Genomic DNA, 22,779 nt, shown 5'->3' on the forward strand with positions numbered 1-22,779 from the left:
CGTGCCTGTATGACCTCCCTACAATGCCTGGGCATGCTCCTGATGAGGTGGCGGATGGTCTCCTGAGGGATCTCCTCCCAGAACTGGACTAAAGCATCCGCCAACTCCTGGACAGTCTGTGGTGCAACGTGGCGTTGGTGGATGGAGCGAGACATGATGTCCCAGATGTGCTCAATTCGATTCAGGTCTGGGGAACAGGCGGGCCAGTCCATAGCATCAATGCCTTCCTCTTGCAGGAACTGCTGACACATTCCAGCCACTTGAGGTCTTGCATTAGGAGGAACCCAGGGCCAACCGCACCAGCATATGGTCTCACAAGGGGTCTGAGGATCTCATCTCGGTACCTAATGGCAGTCAGGCTACCTCTGGCGAGCACATGGAGGGCTGTGCGTCCCCCAAAGAAATGCCACCCCACACCATGACTGACCCACCGCCAAACCGGTCATGCTGGAGGATGTTGCAGGCAGCAGAACGTTCTCCACGGCATCTCCAGACTCTGTCACGTGCTCAGTGTGAACCTGCTTTCATCTGTGAAGAGCACAGGGCGCCAGTGGCGAATTTGCCAATCTTGGTGTTCTCTGGCAAATGCCAAACGTCCTGCACGGTGTTGGGCTGTAAGCACAACCCCCACCTCTGGACGTCGGGCCCTCATACCACCCTCATGGAGTCTGTTTCTGACCGTTTGAGCAGACACATGCACATTTGTGGCCTGCTGGAGGTCATTTTGCAGGGCTCTGGCAGTGCTTCTCCTGCTCCTCCTTGCACAAAGGCGGAGGTAGCGGTCCTGCTGCTGGGTTGTTGCCCTCCTACGGCCTCCTCCACGTCTCCTGATGTACTGGCCTGTCTCCTGGTAGGGCCTCCATGCTCTGGACACTACGCTGACAGACACAGCAAACCTTCTTGCCACAGCTCGCATTGATGTGCCATCCTGGATGAGCTGCACTACCTGAGCCACTTGTGTGGGTTGTAGACTCCGTCTCATGCTACCACTAGAGTGACAGCACCGCCAGCATTCAAAAGTGACCAAAACATCAGCTAGGAACTGAGAAGTGGTCTGTGGTCCCCACCTGCAGAACCACTCCTTTATTGGGGGTGTCTTGCTAATTGCCTATCATTTCCACCTGTTGTCTATTCCATTTGCACAACAGCATGTGAAATTTATTGTCAATCAGTGTTGCTTCCTAAGTGGACAGTTTGATTTCACAGAAGTGGGATTGACTTGGAGTTACATTGTGTTTAAGTGTTCCCTTAATTTTTTGGAGCAGTGTATATTTTAATTTGTTTAACACTTTTTTGGTTACTATATGATTCCATATGTGTTATTTCTCTTCACTTTCTTCACTATTATTCTACAATGTAGAAAATAGTAAACAAATTAAAAAAATAACCCTGGAATGAGTAGGTGTGTCCCAACTATTGTATGCTGGATGCTGATAGTCAGGTTTTGACAGCCTTAGACCTTATCTCGCAACAACCTGGAACTCAACACAGTAAACACCGTGGAGATGGTGGTTGACTTCAGGAAATGCCCCCCGCCATCTCTCCCCCTCGAGATTGATGGCTCAGCCGTCAGCACGGCCAAGTCAATCAAATTCCTGGGAACCATCATATGCAACAACCTCAAGTGGGAGGACAACATCACAGTGGTGACCAAGGAGGCTCAACAGAGGATGATGTACTATCTGCGCCAGCTGTGGAAACTCAAACTCACTTGGACAATTCTGGTTCGGTTCTACACGTCTTCATTGGGTCCATCCTCACCTCTTCTATCACCGTTTGGGTCTGCGTCTGCCCTCTGCAAGGGCAAACTGCAGCGCATCGTCTGGTCTGTGAAGAAGGTCATCGGCTGTCAAGGACCTGCACGCCTTCAGGACAAGGAAGCGTGCAGGTAAGACCATCGCCCGCTCTTATATTTAAAAGATTCCACTCTGGCAGACAGTTCAGGTCATCATGATGAAAACCGCCCGTCACCTGAACAGTTGATGAAGTGACTTTTCATTAGTGATTAAGTGACTATTGGGATAAAAGTTTAGTACTTGGTCCCATATTTCTAGCATACAATGATTACATCAAGCTTGTGACTCTACAAACTTGTTTGATGCATTCGCTGTTTGTTTCAGAATATTTTGTGCCCAATAGAAAGTATTGGTAAATAATGTATTGTGTCATTCTGGAGTCACTTTTATTGTAAATAAGAATAGCATATGTTTCTGAAGACCTTAATGTCGACGCTACCATGATTACGGATAGTCCTGAATGAATCATGAATAATGATAAGTGAGAAAGTTAGACACAATTATCATACCGCCAAGACATGCTAACCTCTCACCATTACAATAACAGGGGAGGTTAGCATTTTTGGGGGGTAATGATATTTGTGCGTCTAACTTTCTCCCTCATCATTATTCACAATTAAGTTGTATATTCCCACTGTAATCAGACTATACTCCAGAGTTTTATGTTTACTGTATTTATATTGTATATTCTGTATGTTGATGTCTGTATTCTAACATTTAAGTCATTTAGCAGACGCTCTTATCCAAAGCGACTTACGGTAGTGAGTGCATACATTTTCATACTTTTTTTTCTCTGTACTGGTCCCCCGTGGGAATTGATCCCACAACCCTGGTGTTGCAAGCTCCATGCTCTGCCAACTGAGCCACATGGGACCCTGTTTGTACAATGGCTGTTGCTGACAGCACCTATTCTCTAAGTCAAATTCAGGGTATGTACATTTATTGGCGAGTAAAGGTGATTCTGATTCTAAAGAAGCAGCCAGTTAGCTCAGTGACTGGAGGTATTCTAGTAGTTTCCATCTGAACAGCGGCTAGCTGGTGACAACAATATTGCAGTTTGTCATCGTTAGGGGGTGAAAAGGCACGCTGGAGACGAATCCGCCTTGATGATGCGTGTCGTACACTGTCAGAGTTACACCAACCTCCTCACTCTTGGCCTCATGCCGCCTGCATACACAGCCCACAGGATTTACACCCCCGCTGACCTCTGTCCTAAATATTGTCTTTCTTCATATCAGCTCAGCTCCGGTCACAGACCATAGACACCACTTCAATTTGTCCCAAACGGTGGCGGTGCTCAGGGCAGACTGCTCCTTTGTACCAAGACCATTGTGTGATGGGACAGCCTCCATGGGTAATGCGTTTAGCACGTTCTCACCCCAGGACAATGACGAGAGACGCCTAGGCTTTGTTCCCTCCCTCTGAGCCTTTTGAGCACGGAGGTCTGCCTGGCCCATTGGCCACAGTGTGTTAACCTGTGGCAGAGGGCTCAGCTAGGGCTCAGGGGTAGATACTGGGCTGATGCCATTGCTTCCCCTGGTTCAGGCTGCTATAGAGTCTCAAGTTGAAAGGTTTAATCGTTCGCTCAGGTTGAGATCAATATTTAATATTTTCACATAATCCCCTTTATGGGGAAATCATTGGGTTTTTGATTTAGTCGAGAGGTAAAAGCAGTTTTCTCAACTGCAAAGTTTGCAAGCCACAACTTTACAACTGACAAGGTTACGTTTTTTTCATTGTTCTATGAGCAATGGTTGTCTCTATGATTAAGCTTGTTTTATATACCCTATTACTGTGTTATGGGTCTGCAAGTTAGACCTGTTTGTCTGGAACTCTTCTCAGGTTTCTTAACATTTCTCTCTCCTTTCACAGGATGACGAGGGCCAGACAGCACTGCATTATGGTAATCTTCCGGATATCACAGATTTTAATTTGGAATTCTGGGTGAATATGTCTCTAGGCTATGTTTGAGTGTGTATGTATGTATGTATGTATGTATGTATGTATGTATGTATGTATGTATGTATGTATGTATGTATGTATGTATGTATGTATGTATGTATGTATGTATGTATGTATGTATGTATGTACATGTAATGTAAATTGAATCTGTTTATGAGTGTGAACAGTTGTATGGGGATGGATGGGAAACCATGAACCATCTGCTCTCTTGGCCCTGCATATGTCCCCCTCTGCCTCTCTCTCATCCCCCTCTCTTCTCCCTCTTTTACTGCTGTTGCTATCTCAGGTGCCTTTCATCCATCAGCGTCTCTTTCATCCCTCCTCCTTGCCATCTCTCTCTGTCAGTGTGAGAGGGTGTGTGTTTGTGTGTGTGTTTGTCTGTATCTGTACGTATGGAGGGGCTGTGTGTAATAATCACCAGGTCTCCCCAAGGAAATCAACAGTGCTCCTCGGACTCTCAAGACCCCCTCCCATGGGCGGTCCCCATGTCCTCTGAGCCCTTGGTGTGTGTGTGTGTGGGGGGCACACCATCTGGCCCTGGGCTGAGTGGGCGCTTGGCGGCTGCAGTGTGGGGACTGGTCACGTGGCTGGCGTACAGTAGACCACCACCACTGCCACCAAACCAGGCAGGGACAGGAGGATGGGGCATAAAAAAATGACTAATAAACATAAGCGATGAACTCCAGGAGACAAATAGCAGAGAATGAAAATTCATTTCCACCTCTATTTACACTGGGCCACAGTGGCTGGCAAATGATTAATTGAGGGTTTACTGCACACTATAAATTGTTCTCCTTCTCAACGACTCCCGGGGGGGGATGAGGGTTTTTACAGCCCAAGGCCCCGCACGGCGCACGCAGCCCGGAAAATAAAATAACATTTAGAAGGAGAAGAAAAATCTCGAACCTGACATAACCAAGCCTCTTGTTTTCTCCCTGCTAAGAACGGGTGGCACTTTAGCAACCTCTGGGCTGGAGGTTTAAAAGGGCCTGCTGTCAATCAGCCATTCCCGCTGACATCAGCCTATCACACAGGAGCAGGATAGCTCTCTATAAGAGGAGAGAGTGATTGAAAACACTCAGAGCGCGGAGGAATCTCAGTGCATCAGCGCTGTGACTCGCTAACTGGTTTAAGAAAATGCAAGCACTCTCCTCATATCTTAGCCTAGCTTGCAAGTCCTTTTAGTGGGAAACCAATTGCAAATCGGCACAAATTCAGTGTTTCAGCCAACCACAGGTTCAGGGCAATGTCAATGGGCATCCATATGACCTTTTCATTGACTCCTGCACTCAGGTTAAAAACGTAAGGAATATTAACACCAATGAGCTGTGCTTAGAGGCTGTGTTCAGACGTAGCTGTGTGCATCATGTCTCCAGTGACCTTGAAGCCTTTTGAAGGTGATCCTATCCTTTTCAATTTGTGATTTGGGTACTGTTAGATATACAGATAAGTGTATATTCTTGTCATACCGCCCAAAATGATATATGGAAATGGCTGCTTTCATGGCATGTCACCTGTAGTCAACCCTGGATCCTTTTACCTCTGAAGTGCATCACAATTATATCTCTTTCCTCTCTCTCTCTCATTCTCTCTTACCCTACTGTGTTACTCTGCTCCCTCCTCCCCTCACCCTCTCTGTCCTGCAGCGTCTGCGTGTGAGTTTGCTGACATAGTGGAGCTGCTCCTACAGGCTGGGGCAGACCCGTCCATTAAGGACCAGGAGGGCTCTCTGCCCGAGGAGGTCACTGAATCCAGCTCCATCTCCTCACTGCTGCGCCAGTACACCGCCTCCAAGGGCTAGGCCCAGCTACGCCATCCCCTCCTCTCCCTCTCCTCCCCTCCAGCCTGTGCCCATCCCAGACCTAGCATCCAGCCCTCTCAGTAATGATGATGATGTTTTTTTATTGTCACATACACCGGATAGGTGCAATGGTCATCCCACTCTGGCAGTGCAACCCGCCACCACTTCATCATCTCTCATGTCACATTCCAAGGAATCCATTTGTCATCATTGCTATTTAAAAAAAAAAATAAAGAAATGTCAACCAAAAAGAGGTTCCTTCTGTTTCGGATATTGTGTGTTACCTTTGGTTGTCTTGTGTTTGCTGATTAAAAATCTTTCAAATACATTTGGACAGCGTATGGACATTTTACCCTAGTAGTAAGTCAAACTTATTATTCAGAATAATGTTTTTAAGCATTTTTGTTGGCATCATTCTTGACAAGCAGAAGACAATGTAACTGTGTATTTAAATGTATCCTAAAAATAAACATCTAATTTGCAATTTTATATTCAGATGGAGCATGGAGAACTAAATGTTCAACCTTATCCCATGATGACTAACAACTATGTAACACACACACCGCCTGGCTAGGCCTCTTCATTTAAGTGAACTGTTCACCTAGCACATTCTGTCTCCCTTGGCCCACCCCACATACCCACACCCTCTGTTATGTCACTTAAAATATATTTGGATGTTCTCCAAATAGCCAACACATGGGCTGCCTCCAAATCTGCTTTAGTTTTTTGTAAGCCCTTCTGATCAGAGCAGTCTCTCTGGCACCCCCTCCCTCCCACCAGATGAGAATACTAAATCTGGAATCTCAGCTCTTAACCACCGCTTGATAAAGAAGCTAATGCACATTTGAACAAACAATGGGGACAAGCTGTAATCCCTCTTTCTCTCAATCTCCCTGAACACGAGGCATTAAATAACAGTCACCAAAAAGAGTCCTGCTGCGGCTGACTGCTGTCTGTCTGTCAGTCAGTCACCATGGCCCCAGTATACAGAACAGAGACGGCCCAGCCCAGACAGTCTGCTCTCTTACGGTATCACTGAGAGGGAGAGCTCTTATGACCCTCGGCTTGTTACAGAATGCATCCCTACACAACCAGGAATTATGCTGTTGGTATATTTGAAAAAGCTGTTTCGCCCATGTACCAGTAATTTCCTGAATCTGGATTGGGTTGGGTTAGGAGTCGGTGACGTCATACTCCCCGGGCATGTCTGCACAACTGTGACACTAAGCCCATTATGTTTCCATTATGGGCTTCAATTTTCTCTGAGCTTTTCACTTTTGACAGTGCCTCCTCTCAAACCTTCTTTACTTAACGTTTATGCATTTTTACAAGTCGCCTCTCTAACACCATTAGTGACAGATGGCCAAGGTTTGTTACGGGGATGAGCTGGAGCACTTTCCTCTCCCTCTCTTACTCTCCCCAGTCTGGGGGCTAAAAGCAATGGCATGTTGTTGTACTGGCTAACTCTTAATGCAATCTGCTCGCTAGTCCCCAGAACAGTATTGCTTGGAATTCAACAGTAAGCAAAATCCCAGCTCTGCTGTCTCTGCTGTTGAAAAGCATCCCTCTAATATCTTCACCAGAACTCGATAAGTCTCTGTTGCAAAGCTGTGTGTTTAGTGCATGATAAACAAGCGTTGCCGTCTGCTGCTACTCGAGGCGATAGTGATCCAAGCTGCTCCATAGACAAGTGTCTATATGGTTCTTCTCACCAGAATGTTCTAATAAGCAACATCTCACCAGGCACTGAAGCCAATATCCTGTTAACGACCCTCTCTCGCTTTAAATATATGTGAACTATCTAATTTCTGCTATATGATGACCCAGTGAAAATAACCTAATTTCACTTAAAACAGAAGAACAACCTTGAAGTTGTCATTGAGAAGCCTCTCTGTGACTCAAACCCCTTTAAAGCTACACTGTCATGGCAGCCATTGCTCATTATTAAAATAAGGCATAATTTGAGGAAAATATCCTGTCTTGATGTCCAAGATGAAGTTCAGTCTAAACCAAATATCTATTTACATGTTAATAAAATTGTTGCCTTCAGGAAGTTTGTAATAGAAGCCTCAGATCGATGATAATGGCATTTGTGCTTGTGTTTGTCATCTTTGCAAAAGCAACAGTGCAGGAATTTCCCAGATTTATTTGTATACTAGTGCTGTAAGTGCCGTGTAAATTATCCGAACTGTCTTTGTTGCTGTTTATCTTTGTATGGCAGCACTATTAAAGGGTATCCATTAATGGTCATGGCTTGTCATCGGCTGAATAAAATCAGCTTGTTTTGTGGCGTTTTATGCAAACGTGCTTGTTCTGCTAGACCGATCTTTTCTTCTTGTTACACAACCAAATCGATAATACTTACGTTTAGGATGGACCTGGTAAGACTCCGAAAAGGGCTGGATAACGGTTGTGTTGTATATTATTGAGTTTTACATTTGTTTTAATTTTACTATGAATATGTAGCCAGTCTAGGCCTGTTTCAGATGTCTATCCAACAACACTCCTTTAGCGCATGGGTTATAGTGATGCTGAATTGTAAGGAACTTCAGATAGAGCCTGGTCGTATTTGGTTCATTTACTATGATGTGTGGTTGTAAACACTCCTGTATTAACGCTGCTCTACTGTCTTGCCTGACCACAAATCATATTTATCCATATTTCACAAGGCAGTTTACAATTAGTTAACAGTGTGGGGATTAAGGAAAGATTTGACTGTGCAAAACTGCAATCTGGTGCAGTCTTTAGTAGCAGAGGGATCAGTGTTCGCAGCAGCTGAGCAGATGTGCTGCTTCGTCCTGGGACGGGGGTTAGTGTATTGGTTTATGAATAAAGATACAGAAAACCAACACCCACCCATGGTTACTACAGTCTGTTTGATTGACTGACTGGATCTCCATAATTGAATGTGTAATATGTGTATCAGTTCATCCTTAAAGGGATAGTTCATTCAAAGTAAGATTATAGTGAAAATATTATTCTCTACATTTTCAATAAACACATAGCTACAATCCTATGGGATTACTATACTGAAGTGAGTGATATTTGGTAATTGATGCTATTCTTATCCAGTGGTGCATGGACATTAGCTTCACGAGCCAGCCTGTTCTCGCAAGCTTGCATGAATGGTTTGCTACCAGGCTGCATGGCCATAGCTAAGAAATAACAGATGAATCATAGATGGCAGTCACTCCTGGCCCATATAGTACTTCCAAGGTAAGAACAAGATTGACAAATGATGGAATTTGTGTGAACAATCCCTAGGGCATTGCTTTGCCTGTCTGATGCACCTTTCCCTGTGTGAAGGAAACACTAATCATGGTCCCTCCTCTTCTCTCCTGGCTCCTAAGTGGTGAGCCATAGCTACTGTACCGCCTTCCTACTGCTGAGTTGTTGCTCGTCTTCTTCTTCTTCAGTCAGAAGACATGTCTCCTTTAACTGTATCTGCTATTTGCTTTATAATGAGAAAGTTCATGTAAACATTAAAGAGAAATACAGCACTAATCCAAAGACAATTCAGCTTTATTTCCTCGTATAGTTTTTACTGTACACAGTTCATACCATCGCACAGAAGGCTTATATGAATAGATTCAGTGCTCTCTGTTTCATCTTTTTCAAAGACACATGGAAATAAATAGAGCTCATGAAATAAGACTGTCAACACCTTTTGAAACTGTACAAAATGTTCAACAATTAAGAAGCAAAGTTCTGAGGCAACATAGATTGAACAAAAATGATATTAGCGTGTGTGTACATTTACATGTGTTGTTTTACTGTTTGTTGATTTGCTTTCTGGTTGGCATAATGTATGCTCTTTTCAGCTGGTTCCACATTTGGCAATTGACACAAAAATAAATATAAATGAACAGACATTGAGATATTTTTACAGGAATTGTTCCGTCAGCATCTCATTTTGTTACCTCAGTTTATTTCATGGTATCTTAGATCATTTATTTTTTCTCAAAGAAGTGCCTCCTTGTACAGTTACTCTAGTGGTCTTTAGACACTACATGAAAGCCTTGAAACCAATCAGACAAGACAGATTTTGTAAAAAGAAAAACTCTCCTCTCACCCAGTGGGGGTCATGTGAGATGCACGACACGACAGCATATTCCGATACCATGGTAATCAGGCCATCAGCTGCTTTACAGTGGCTCTAAGTATTACGTTTGATAATCCCTTTTGCTTGTGTTTACTTTGAGGAGTGATGCTACAGCTGTTGACAGAGAAGAGCAGCTTCTAAGCAGGATCAGTACTGGCTTTTCAGCATTAACAGTGAATGATCCTCAGTCAAGATTAGGTTGGTGTGTGTGTTTTTTTTTAGATAAATAAATATACTGTATTAATGAAACATTTAGTAAAACCATTATTCTGTTCCTGTATCTGTCATAATGAGATAGGAATCCCCATGTTGTCAGCTGCACCAATAAAAGAGGATATCAAATGTGACTTCCCACATTCTTGTTGAATTGACTTTGCACTTCTCTCTACCCTACTGTCATTTGATGACAATGACTTCTAGCAGAGAGCCTATCCACTATTAGCAGAGAGCATATCCTGGGAGAATGGACAACAGAGAAATAAATACTGACAAAATCCCCAGGACTAGAGATCATTCACAGACGAGAACAAGTCAAGCACCTACATTACAGAAGAGAATGGGTTTTTAGCAAGCAACTTCCCCCTCGCAACATCCCCATTTTGCACACAGAAGAATCTGTGGCTCCCAGACTGTACAGACAGCTGGACCAACATGGACTAATTCCTAAATACCCAGTGCTGTTAGTTTCAGAATTTCATCAAAAAACTTAGCATGGGAATTGTGATACTGTTTGAAAAAAAGTACCTAATATGGAAACACTGCTGGGTTGTATTGTGCATTCATCTCTCCTCTGTTTGTTGCTGTCCATGTACAAAGAGAAGTGTAAAGTGCATTGCCAATGTAAAATGTTTTTCAACAGTGATCCTCCTCATTCAGAAGCATGCAGGAAGCTTCTTTTTTAGGGATTCCATTTAGATTGTGGCCCTAAAGCATGAAACTCACAGAGAATCTCACTGTTGATAGGAGTGGGAGGCCGTTCCTTCTCTTGCTAGAACAAAAGCGGCACCTGCTGCGTGCTGACCCGGTAGTGAATAACCTACCGTTTCTACTTGTAGAATCGCAATGCTCGTCAATGGCCAATAACTTGACTTTGAGCCATTCAGAGTGCACGAAACACATGTGGGGGAGTCCCCCCCCCCCAAAAAAGAATAAATAGGTAACTTTCTCCGTACATCCACGGATGAGCCAGTCACACTTCATATGCAATGTAAGCTATGGGACGGTAGCTAGCTAAGTGCATAGACGCAATGCGCACAACACTAAATACTTCCTCTAAGCTAGCTAACCACTGTACATTGCTGATAGCTGTTTGGGCTTGCCTCAAGGTTTAATGACAAACACCATCCCAATGCACAAACTCATGCTGGAAATTTCAAATCCAGTTTTTTCAAAGAATGAAAAAAAATCCATCCATAGAAAAAGTAGAATACAGTGTAAGTTCAACATTCAGTAGTGTTTCGTCCTTCCGTTCTGTTCTGTGTGGCGCCACTGCTCTGCTCTGGTCAGTGGTGGGTCTCCACACATCCTTTACTCTGTTGTGGTGGGAGGGTAGCTGACGTGTAGCATGTCTACCACTTCCACATCCATTATTGGACAACAAACTATATCAGTTTCAGGGAAATAGAAATGTAAAAAGCCTGCTTCGTCTGTCTCTGTTCCCCAGTCAGTCTGCTGTGTTCATGGTGGAGCTCAGAACTGGGAGTGGTCCATCTCGTCCAGCCATGAGGCAGGGCTGGTGGGGAAGTCTGGGTAGCCCGTGCTGCTCCCTGTGGAGAGGTCAGAGGTGGGGCCTCCTGCCATGGCCCTGAGAGCCTGTCCCACGCCACCCTGCCCCCCCTGGATCATGATGCTGTCCATGGTGAAGCCCAGGTTGTTGAGCAGCGGGGTGTGGCCAGACAGCGAGGCGATGGACGAGGGCGACTGGGGGAGGCCGTAGGGACTGCCCGGCCGAATGTCATGATAGGGTTGTCCAGCAGCGTCCAGAGAGAAGCCTCCGTTCAACAAGCCTCCGTTGGCCACGTCGCCGACACTCCCATACAGACCGTTGGTGTGGCCCAGGTCTGACAGGATCTGGTCGTCTGGTGGAAGAGAGGAGGGAGTTAGCTACTATTAATTAGCCACACAGTGGTGTTTTAACACTTCTATGGAGTTGTCATCAACTATATCAACATTATACAGCTGTTATCTTTAAATAGAATTAAGTGCCTTTATGAAACCATTTTATTGAGGCAACATAATCTGGATTTCATCTAGGTAAATGGCATAGGTGTGTAGTACTTAATAGTGTTCCCCCGGCGCTTAGTAAGAGACGAAAGAGTCATGATGTACCTTAAGCTCAAACAAAGGGGGTCTGTTCGTGCAATACAAAATATTTGTCTCCAACAGTCCCTCCAGTGCTGTTTCAATAACAACAATGCCCCAGAGCACTTTCCCTCTAATTGACTAAAAGCTTCACCTACTTTATAGAGTTTCTGCTACGGTGTTTTCATTTCTCGTAAAAACGGCCTCCTTTTAAAAGTGGCTTGAGACTTTTATGAGTCCCCAAAACGTCTCACAAACATCAAATAACCATAAAAACATGGGGATGTGTAAAATGTAATTTGCATGGCCAAAGCTTCTCTTTTCATGTAGGTTCCATGGAGATATGTGAAAAGGAAGAAAAGAAAAGGAGGAGGAGTTGAGGAAGCGAGAGAGAGAGAGAGATGAAGGAGGTTTGGGGTTGGGTTAGCCATACTGACCTCTGAAGCTGAGCTCACTGTCACTCAGTCCCGCATCGTCTGCTGAACTCTCCTTCTCCACTTTGTTGCCCCCTCGGTTACGTTTGACGCTTTTGTAAAACTGACCCCAACGGTGCCGCCCTGCGTCCTTCTTCAGACGCTTCTCTTTTGCGCGACGATTCTGGAACCACACCTGCCATTGGGTGATGAGAGACATTTCTCAGTAAATACAGAAGAGAGGTTTTACTCTTCTAATTTGTGTTCATATCTACATATTATCACTAGGATGTTCTCTTAAACTAGTCCAAACTAGAAAACTGCTCCGCTTGGTAATAGAGATCCTGTTGTGAGGCACACACCTGCACTACTCTCATGTCCAGCCCCGTCTCTGAGGAGAGCTGCTCGCGGACGTGGCGTGCTGGCTTGGGAGAGTTCTTGTAGGCGATTTTAAGGGTCTCCAGCTGTTTGGCTGTGATGGTGGTTCGTGGTCGCTTTGCACCTGCCTCTGAATCATCTGAGAAAGACATGCAAGGATTATAGAATACCCTTTAGATATTTAGCTATATTTGTGACTAACATTTTTTATTGTAATTAACCTGTGGGTTTTCGATTTTGTATATCGACTAGTAAATACAGGTGAAGAACTTGCTTGAATGAACTGAGGTGCCATGTATGGCAAGTTGATACCCTTCTGAAACTGTCCCACTCTAGCTGTAGGGGACATAAATCTCCCAGGAGAATTCCAGAAGAAGGGAGTTATTGGGGACCCACCATAAAAGTGCATTGCATCACTTAAGATAAACAATCAGTGGGCCATGTAAATCTCCATATATGCACAGGCAGAGCTTTCAAAATCAGATCCAGAAAAGGTCACAGCAACTGGAGATTTAATGCCCAGGCAGGACACTGAGAGACACTGGGACCCCATCCGGCTGGGTTTATGATGATTCTGTCTCTTCACTATCCCTTTGTCTCTTGTGATCTCTCAATTCTTCAGTATTATTGTACATAAAGGAGTTAATGCAGGCTGGTCTCATAGACTTGACGTAACATAGTAAATTTAAATCCGGGACACTACAATTAGTATGATATGTTATGTTTGGTATGGTTACATAAGACAGAAGGTTACTTAAGGCAAAAATGAAAGGAGGGTGATTGTTCGTTCAAGGTGAATGGGTAGGCGTATGACACGAACGTCTAGCAACCCAAAGGATGCGTTTTCAAATCTTATCACAGACAACTTTGCAACTTCTTACTACTTTTTAGCTACACCTAGCATAGCTAACATTAGCCACCTAGCTAACGTTAGCGTTAGCCAACTAACCACCTAGCTAACGTTAGCCACCTAGCTAATGTTAGCCACAACAAATTGGAATTCGTAACATATCAAAGGTATGGCAACTGCGTAACATATTGTACGAATTGCAATATGTAACATATCATACAAATTGTAATTCGTAACATACCATACAAATTGTAATTCGGAACGTATCATTCGAAATGGATGATGAAAATCGACAAATAAATACATACCATACCAAAGATAACATATCATACTAATTTGAGTCTCACGGATTTTTGTTGATTATGTTACATCTACCCATGAATCCAGGTTGGTTAACTGCACCTTGCTGTCTGCTGAACTAACTGTCTCCTAATTCCTGCACCTTTCTCCACAGCTCCCCTGCAGAAGCCAGCAGAGATTTAGAGCACCATGCCACACAGGTGAACCAGCTTGAGGCTGCTAGTCTCAAGTCTATTTGGTGAGAATGTTCTAAATATAACAGGTTACCAAGGAGACAAGACTGAATTATTCACACAAAATATTACTCACACAAAACAATGGCCAAAGCAATAGGAGGATGACCCAGTCAGACACCTACCATTCTGTTTGGCCGTCTCGTAGTCCTCCTTGCACACCAGCCTGCCATCTTCCATGAGGTAAAACTCATCCCCAGTGGCCAGCTGCCGGCTGCACATGACACAGGCGAAGCAGTGCAGGTGGTACACAAAGTCCTGGGCCTTCCGCACCACCTGGGTCGGCGGTATCCCCTGTTGGCATGACGCACACTTTGTTCCAAACCGCCTGCAAGTAAACACACACACATACACACCTGCCGTCAGATACTCAAACCCCACCCAGAACAGGTAGATCCAGCCGTAGTCAGTTCAGACAGAGGCGGATGATAACAAAGAAGGTCTATAACATAGTTATAACATAGCATGCATAGTTTTTGCCTCTATTTACACTAATAATAGTATTAATAGCTGTATAAGTTGTAGAGGGGGAAAGCATCAGTGGTGGAATGCATTTGTGTTGGTGGTAGTCTGGTCCTTAGGTTGACAAATGGCCTGGATCAATGTAGTGGTATAGTGGGGGCTGAGAGATCCAATAGAGAGAGCTCTGAGTAAACACACTGAAGAGAACCAATAAAGCACTGACTCAGGAGGGGCTGTAAATCACACAGCCTATACAGAGAAATAAACCCTTCCTTCAGACCAAGGTGAAGTTTCTTCATCACTGCTGGGAATCCAGCACTATACTCCAGTTCCAAGCCCCCGCCTCAGCCCCCTCCCCATCCTCATCCTCCCTCTCCTCTTCCTCTCTCCGGTCCCTCTAGTGCACAGCACCACTGCAGTTTTAACATTTTAAAAATCCCCCCTATTGTCCCCAGGGCCGCCTAATAAAGTTAGCCTCCACTCTCTGACTTGCACGCTTTTTAGGTCTCATTGAAGCTTCTGACATTAAAACCTCTCAAACATGATTTAGTAAAAGCCTGTACGGATCCTGTTTTGGATAAAAGTCAAACTTAATTTTCTTCTTTAATGCCTCAGAAATTCAATCGTAAAAAGATGGAAGCAAAAGGGGGAGAAAGAGGGAAGAGAAGAAATTCAAAGTTGCTGTTTTGTGTGTGCAGCTAGGGCTGGTAGAGCAGTAATAAATTGAATTTGTATAGAGTGTCTTTGGAGTTGAAAGTTTGAGTGTTATGTGTTCTGTCTTATGGACAGAAAGGTAGGAGGATGTTGTAGGATGCTGAGCTTGATTTACCTCATTGTGTTGGTCATGTCACTAAGTCTTGACACAAGCCTTTACGCTAACATTATGAAAGTTAACAATGTAAAGAGGAAAGTCCTCACTGACCAGGGGCACAGGCACAGGTGTGCCTGGGTGGGCACATGCCACCCTCTGTGGAGTCAAGCCCACCCAATCCGATTGTCAGTGTTCCAAACAGGACATTATTTGTATTTTTACCTAAGCACAGTACTTGACTTCGGCAGGAGCTCACTGGAACTGAGTACTTGCACCTCAATTTTTCTTCTGCTAGAGTTCCTGCACCTCCTATAGAATATTAGCTCAAAAGAATTGAGGAGTTCCTGCACCTAAATATAAATGGTACTGGGACCCAAAATGAGTACCGGCACCTATTTCAATCCAGATCAAGCACTGGCCTAAACATACATACACCATCAGATGAAATTCATAGTACGCAGTACGGGGTGGGAAAATGAAAAGGATATATAGACAATAATAATAATACATTTTAGTTTGGCAGATGCCTTCAGGACACCTTACATAAAATCTAGTGCTATGCGTAAAATACATTTTATTTAGACCTATGTAATTAATTTGAATTATGCTTGATTTTTTTACCTGAAAAAAAACGAATAAAAAAACGAATAAAACAAATACTATTTCAAAATAATGGGGGGGTTCTGGCACGTGTCATTTCGCACTGATACCATGTGAAGTAAACAGTAGCTATCGCTGTGTAGGCTACTCACCGCAGGCTACTCACCGTTACCTAGCTAGCTAAGACTCAAGTAAAATGGCCAAACAAAGCTAACATTTTTTCAAGAGATCGTGCATAGAAGAGGATGTTGAAGCATTTGCCAAGTTATTTGATGTCAGTGTTTTCGCCATGAAGGGCCTCCAGTCCCTCTCTAAATCAGTCATTGATTGCATTGATCTAACCGAGGGTCTTAAAGACAGTTCCAGTACATTCAGAGACAATGATCAACACTACAACGCTGTTTTTATTCAAAACTTTTAGAAATCACGAAAAACGCTTCACCACTTCGACTCGCACTCTCTCCCACCCTCCGATGAGACGTCACCATCAGTCCAGTGAAATAAAAAAAACAAGTTATTTCAATTTATGCTCCGATGTACCTCGCAAGTAATTGGCTACAGCAACTGACCCATTACCAGTGTTATCATGTAGCCTAGCTTGAGACTCGAGTTTTGAAATATAAGGGACACTACGTTATTTATAATAAGGGGAAGGCCTACATGGAGAAAATCAGACCTCTCTTATTATATATGAAAATAGGAAAATGAATGAAACAATAGTTATTTCCAGTCCTTTTTAGGAATTTAATTGAATTGAAAATATAACTTTACCCTGTGTTCCCCGCCCATGCACTATAGTTAGGCCCTATATGCTATTGATAATGTAGTTGATATCACACAATATATTGTAGGAGCACTTGATCTCTCGTTCCGAGCAGAGAATTGCATTCGGCTTGCATTGTTAATCATAAAGTGATCTCGACTAAGAAAGGTTGGAGACCTCTATAAGCTGTGGATGCCCATTGTGAATATTACTGTTATATCAGGGCATTATGTTCTAGTCTCATAGTATATTAATTATAGGCCTATGGTTTATTATGTGTAGGTCTATGTGAGTCGCATGTTAAACGCAAGAGTCGTGGATTTACGTAGGCCTACAAGACAATTTGGTTTGTAATGCCAAATCACGTAAGATGGTTTGTTTTGAGCGATCAATTACAGTTGGGTATAGGATAGGCTAATTTTGATAATTGTATGATGATTTGAGTGATTTCACAAGATTTCACAAGTCAAAGCCAGTGCAATCATGTTGGCATTTTTTAGCTCACTTGAATATAGGCAATTAAATATAATGCTAGCTTTGCTTAAAAGTACATCACTTTTACATATAATTCCATTAAGCTTGCTATAATCAAATGTTCCTAATTCCCATTCAATACGTTTATAAATGAAGAAGTTAAACTCACTTGAAAAAGTCCTCTTTGCAGTACACATTTCCCGCCCGCGAGAAACACTTGTCTGCCAGCAACGCTTGACAATCGGCGCACTTGAGGCACTTGGAGTGCCAGTGGCGGTCCAGCACCTTCAGGATGAACTTGTCGAGGATGTGTTGACTACAGCCCGCACACTGGGGGATTTCTGGAGGGAGAGAGAGACAGAATACACAGCATGCGTTAAGACAATAATATCCTGGCCCTGGAATACTGCAAGGAGACAGGTGAGCAGAACATTGCCGAGAACGGTTTACAAGATCAGAGCCGGGTAAAATTATGTTAAAAAAAAATAAAAAACAGTAACGTAATCATTATATTCGACCTCGATAAAAACATAACCTGACAGAGTAAATGGTGTCATCATGACATTCATTCGACTTAGGTTGAGATTGATCCCATTCCTTTACTCTGCTTTTGTAAATCAAGTGCCTGTGCAAGTGACACAATATTTAGCCTTGAAGTGGACTTGATTGGACCCCACTGATTCGATTTGTATTATCTTAAACCGAGTAATAATGGCATGAATGAAGAAAACTAGGCTATAAGTAGGAGCATTAATAGTGTTAAAAACCATTCACCATTATCACCACAATACACATTTAATTATCACCATCAACATTACCAGTAGGCCTAACACCAGAACAGCGTCACTATTGCTGTGATAAGATTAGGCTATGCAAAACCAAATAATCAGATGTATTATTAGATTTATACAAATATATAGAGATAAATATTACAATGTGATATAACAATACACATTATTATTATTATTATTATAATACAGCCTTATTTTTTTCATTTGAGAATATGAAACCTCGGGAAGTAATTTCCCTGCATTGGTAGTTTATGTTTACCATGTGAACAATGGCCAGGTGAAGAGGCATCTCATAAAAAAAGAGTATTTTCAATATCTTAGAATAGTGGCAAGAACATAAGGAGATCGAAATGAGAACGGACCACTCAAACTCATTCAAATTGATGCAATATAGGGATAAGCAGCGTCTGTGCGCAAAATAATTATCCAGGTGATTTTTTTCTGTGCTCGAGTAGTTTAATAATTTCACTGTATCTAAGGTCTGCAATTCGCCTATCCCAAACTAGTTGTTTTAAATAAATGACACATTAAATCACACTGTCTAATCATGAATCTAATCACACCCATACCAAGCTGTTTAAACGTGCGCTTTAGAGGTCACGATAGGTAATCCTACCTGTGCTTCTTCACTCTGTACGTTGGGAGACATTTTGGAGGAGTACAATTTTAATATGTATATTTATTTATTTATTTCTGTAAGGCTGCTCAATCAACAACCTTCATACATAAGCCGCATAGAATAGAGGGATACATTTTACAGTACACTTATAAAGGTGTAGGCCTAAGTAAATGAAAAGATGCTGCAAAGCTCAATATCTTGTATTTTACTATTGTGTTGTGGCATTATGCCTACAGTCATTTGCATAACAGGTATTTCCCAATCAACTTCCCAATCAAATACGATAACTATGGAGTGCATGTATTTTCAATACGAGTTAAAATACAAAACTGAAATTAAAGATAGGTGTATTTTACATCCACAAAATATGAAATAATTCCTCTGATTTGTGGTGCTTTTGTTCATTAGATTTTGGCGGCAGTGGTGGTGCTGAAAGGATAGCTCAAGGGCCTCCAGCATGCAGCCAATCTTGGCAGTAGGCCTATTCACGCTCGATGTCTAATAGCCTCTACACTCCCCCCCCCTCTCTCTGCTTGACTTATAAATCACACGATTATACCACTTAAGATCTCTTGTGTGCCTCAAGAGGGGTCCTCAAATCTAAGAAAATGTGATCCTATACCCTTCCTTTCCTCTTTTAGGCGGCTGTATTTCGATAGCTGCTAATTTCTCACCAGTCTGACAGGGATACTGATTTTGTTTTTTAACAGGACTTAAAAAGGGTTTCATATCAACCAAGGCATGTGCTTATTAGCTACAGCATCGGAATGACTGTACTGTAACACCTTTATACGAAGCCTAAGGTATTAGGGAACGAGCTCATAGCCTATAGTTGATATGTTTTGTAGATTGCAAGACCTACAGTTCAAAGCAAGCAGACTGTAAACTCTATTCAGGAAGTAATCTTCTTCTTCTTGGGGCCTTGTGCCAAAAACGGTTTAAGAATAATTACCCTTATTCGTAAGAGCATGCTAACAGCCATATTCATCATGATAATAATGTTTAGATACATAATACTAAAATGTTTTTATTCGTAGAGTAATCCGGTATTAAATCCAGCATGTATGCACCAAGGGGGGTTGAGTGGCAAGATCTTTACCCAATCTTTTAATCTCCCTCGATTTACAAAATTAAAGAGCATACGCCGCCAATATATAGGCTATTTGTACAGGTTAAACAAATTATATTTCACAATTCTGCGTTATGTTTCACTTTGTGCATTATGCATTATGTTTCACTACCTTTATCAATAATGTAGGCTAGCCTAAATGAAGGTCGCGTTGACTAATACAATAGACCGTTTTTGACAGTCTCTCTTTTAAATGAGTTAAATGGGTTAACTGTTGTGCACGCTATAAATAAAACTGAATACAATCATGTACTAAATCGTAAGAAATTAGTCTAGATTTTGAACAAAAATGATCATGATATATCTATATTTCTTTGTTTATACTCTCCAGCGCTGAAAGAAGCAACGGCTCGTTTGGATCTGCGATATAAAGGAGTATTTAATTGTGGATTAAGAGCAACATTAGAGGTAAAACCATAATAGGTCCATCTGTACATTTCAGTGGCTCGCACATGAATAATTAGGTCAGGAATTTATCCAATTCCAGTTCTTTCTTGATAGCATGATCAGATTATATAGGCCTGGAGATTAACATGACGACGATAAAGAGCAGATGCGAAGATATGCAATTCTTTGCTTTGATGCTGAGGTAGGCTAGTTATTGCACACACAATGCAGTGAAATATTTGATGTTTTTCATGTTTTAATAGAAATGACGACAAAACCACCTGTTTTAGTAGGCTATAATATCATATATGTGTCAAACAATAATAAAACAGACATAATTGTACAATTATGTAGCCTACAATAGTGCAAAAACACAGCTAGAACAGAAACATTAAAGCATACATTAACATATATAGCCTGAATCATTCAGATATGACTCAGTAATAGCTGTCAGTCAAACCAGCTGGGTATGGAGAGTAGGTGATGACGTCTGATCTCTCGTACGTGGCCAGACTCGTTTGCAAATAAACAGCTGTCTAGCATGTCTCTGATTGTAAACCAGAGGCAAACCTATCATACAGCTCGAGGGAATAGAATACAAAAAGCGCTGGAGGTAGAAAATATAAATATTCCTGTGCTAATAAATAAAAAAAACTTAAAGTGTGTCTATGTCTTGTTGAGTAAACTATTATGCACGTCAAAACCTAGGCCCATGCACATGGGGCTTCTAAAATAGAGTAAAACCTGCACGTACAACTCGTGCAAAGGGCTGGAGTTTGGAAACAACACTGTGAGCAGTTTAAACAATACATACTTGTGATAAAGAATCTCTATCTATACAGCATTCCACTAAATTCCATATGAGGACCAGAAGATCAAAATGAGATGCAACTAATATCCTCACTTCAATGAATAATATGAAACACAAGTCATATGAGTCCGTGGAGTAAGAGTCATAATAATATGTATACATATCAGCCAGTAGAATAATATCACTTTCTTCATTAGCCTGTCTGTCCCTCAACCCAGTGTAATTAACCGCTACATCTTTTCTACGGCAGTGCCCTGCAGCATTTCAGAGCTCACCTGCCAATGTCCTTATGATATAATCAATAGAAAAGGAAATGGAAAAGCCTTACGTTGCATTGGCACTCCGAGTATCTCCGGTAGACCCTTCACAGGACTCTCTGTTGGTAGAACAGCCGCACTTTGCATCATTGTGATCCAAAACCGGGAATGAACACACACATATACACGGTGGGCTGAAGCTCCCGTCTATTTAGTGAAAGGGGTAGAATATATCAAATAGAAACTGGGTATGGACCCTTCTGTAGATCTAGCTGTCCCGTTAAAGTCCGGTTTGTTTTATTATTCTGGAATATTGTCCTGTGCGTGCCGGATTTCGCTGTGCTCTTTTGGTGTGATCATACAGGCTGCTTGATTCATTCACACTGCAGGGGCAACCGTGACGTCACCCGTGCATGGGCACCGCCCGGGACCAATGGGATCCTCGGACTAGCCTCAAATGGGCGGAAGAATTCTGCTTGTGAGAACAGGTGAGAAGAAGGAAGAAGTAGTGACGAGACAGAATGCCACCAGAAAGGCGGGACCTTCTTTAGGATAGTATCAATAAATACAGGCTTGCTTTGCTCGTAGCATTGTCTCTCTGTCGGTATAACTGAAAGGGTAAAACGTTGGTCAATTGAAAATGACAATATGCTTTGATAGACTTTGCTCTAGTCAGGTATGCCAAATCACTCTTCAGAGACGTGGAATGTGACATTGAGCAACCGCTAGCCTATACGCTAACTAGTCTATACAGCCGAATCCATGCCTCTGCTCTTATATGAAAGAGATGTGAAATTAATCAGTTTCCTCATATTGTCAACGATTTCACAATTAGGCTATCTGTAAATTGCATGTGGGTAAATGCTTTTTTCTGCTCTAAACCTTCAGGCAAAGTAAGTTCTATTTCTTAGGTCCCGTGTGGCTCAGTTGGTAGAGCATGGTGTTTGCAACGCCAGGGTTGTGGGTTCGATTCCCATGGGGGACCAGTACGGAGAAAAAACATGTATGACAAGTTTGAAATGTATACATTCGCCACTGTAAGTCGCTCTGGATAAGAGCGTCTACTAAAATGTAAATGATACGAGTTATTGAATCTGGTTACCGATAGCATACAAAAAAAGCATCGTTGGTGTGTAGGCTAAAACAGCATTTGAATTACATTTTGTTGATTGGACAAAATCACAATATTTGTGTCTGATCTCTATGAATAGGATGTAACCTGACTGTAATGAAGACCTGTTGTCAGAGAGCCTTGACAGGTATTAGAAGTCCAAGCACAATCCTTCTGACAGTGTTCATTTCAATTCCGCGTTTGAGAGACTGCTCTCGGATAAAATATTCCCTCCGGAGAGTTCGTAGTTCAAGCTAGATGAACTCAATCTTCGCTTCCAATTTTCTTCAAGCATAAAATGAAATGCACAGTTTGCTCGGTCTGCGTCCCACGCGTTCAGATAAACAATAGCCTGCAGTCCTATTTCACTCAGGTTGAACGAAATTGTACAAGCAGCCGACCATCTGAATCTCGGAATATCTGAATAC

At 42.5% G+C, this 22,779-nt stretch overlaps 2 protein-coding genes across 5 annotated transcripts in view; one reads left to right on the top strand and one right to left on the bottom strand.

Annotated features, from left to right (window-relative positions):
• LOC106584314 (acyl-CoA-binding domain-containing protein 6) overlaps positions 1 to 5,887 on the top strand; it is a 36,323-nt gene extending 30,436 nt beyond the window's left edge. For 2 of the 4 annotated variants that reach the window (XM_014169423.2, XM_014169425.2), the window contains 2 exons: positions 3,669 to 3,740; positions 5,405 to 5,887. In XM_014169423.2, coding sequence (XP_014024898.1) covers positions 3,669 to 3,740; positions 5,405 to 5,431 — 99 coding nt within the window. In that variant the 3' untranslated portion in view covers positions 5,432 to 5,887. The remainder of the gene's footprint in view (positions 1 to 3,668; positions 3,741 to 5,404) is intronic. The other 2 variants (XM_014169422.2, XM_014169424.2) reach the window with 1 other exon arrangement.
• A 3,176-nt stretch (positions 5,888 to 9,063) lies between these two features.
• On the bottom strand, positions 9,064 to 21,574 carry LOC106584315 (LIM/homeobox protein Lhx4). The gene is made up of 6 exons (XM_014169426.2): positions 21,312 to 21,574; positions 17,416 to 17,587; positions 14,262 to 14,464; positions 12,738 to 12,892; positions 12,400 to 12,571; positions 9,064 to 11,739 (listed from the first exon to the last, which is right to left on the bottom strand). Exons 1-6 carry the CDS (start codon positions 21,388 to 21,390, stop codon positions 11,351 to 11,353), a joined length of 1,170 nt encoding a protein of 389 aa, XP_014024901.1. The 5' UTR covers positions 21,391 to 21,574; the 3' UTR covers positions 9,064 to 11,350.
• Between the last annotated feature and the right edge of the window lie 1,205 nt (positions 21,575 to 22,779).

This window comes from Salmo salar, chromosome ssa23 (genome assembly GCF_905237065.1).
Source record: "Salmo salar chromosome ssa23, Ssal_v3.1, whole genome shotgun sequence".
Classification (NCBI taxonomy): Eukaryota; Metazoa; Chordata; class Actinopteri; order Salmoniformes; family Salmonidae; genus Salmo; species Salmo salar.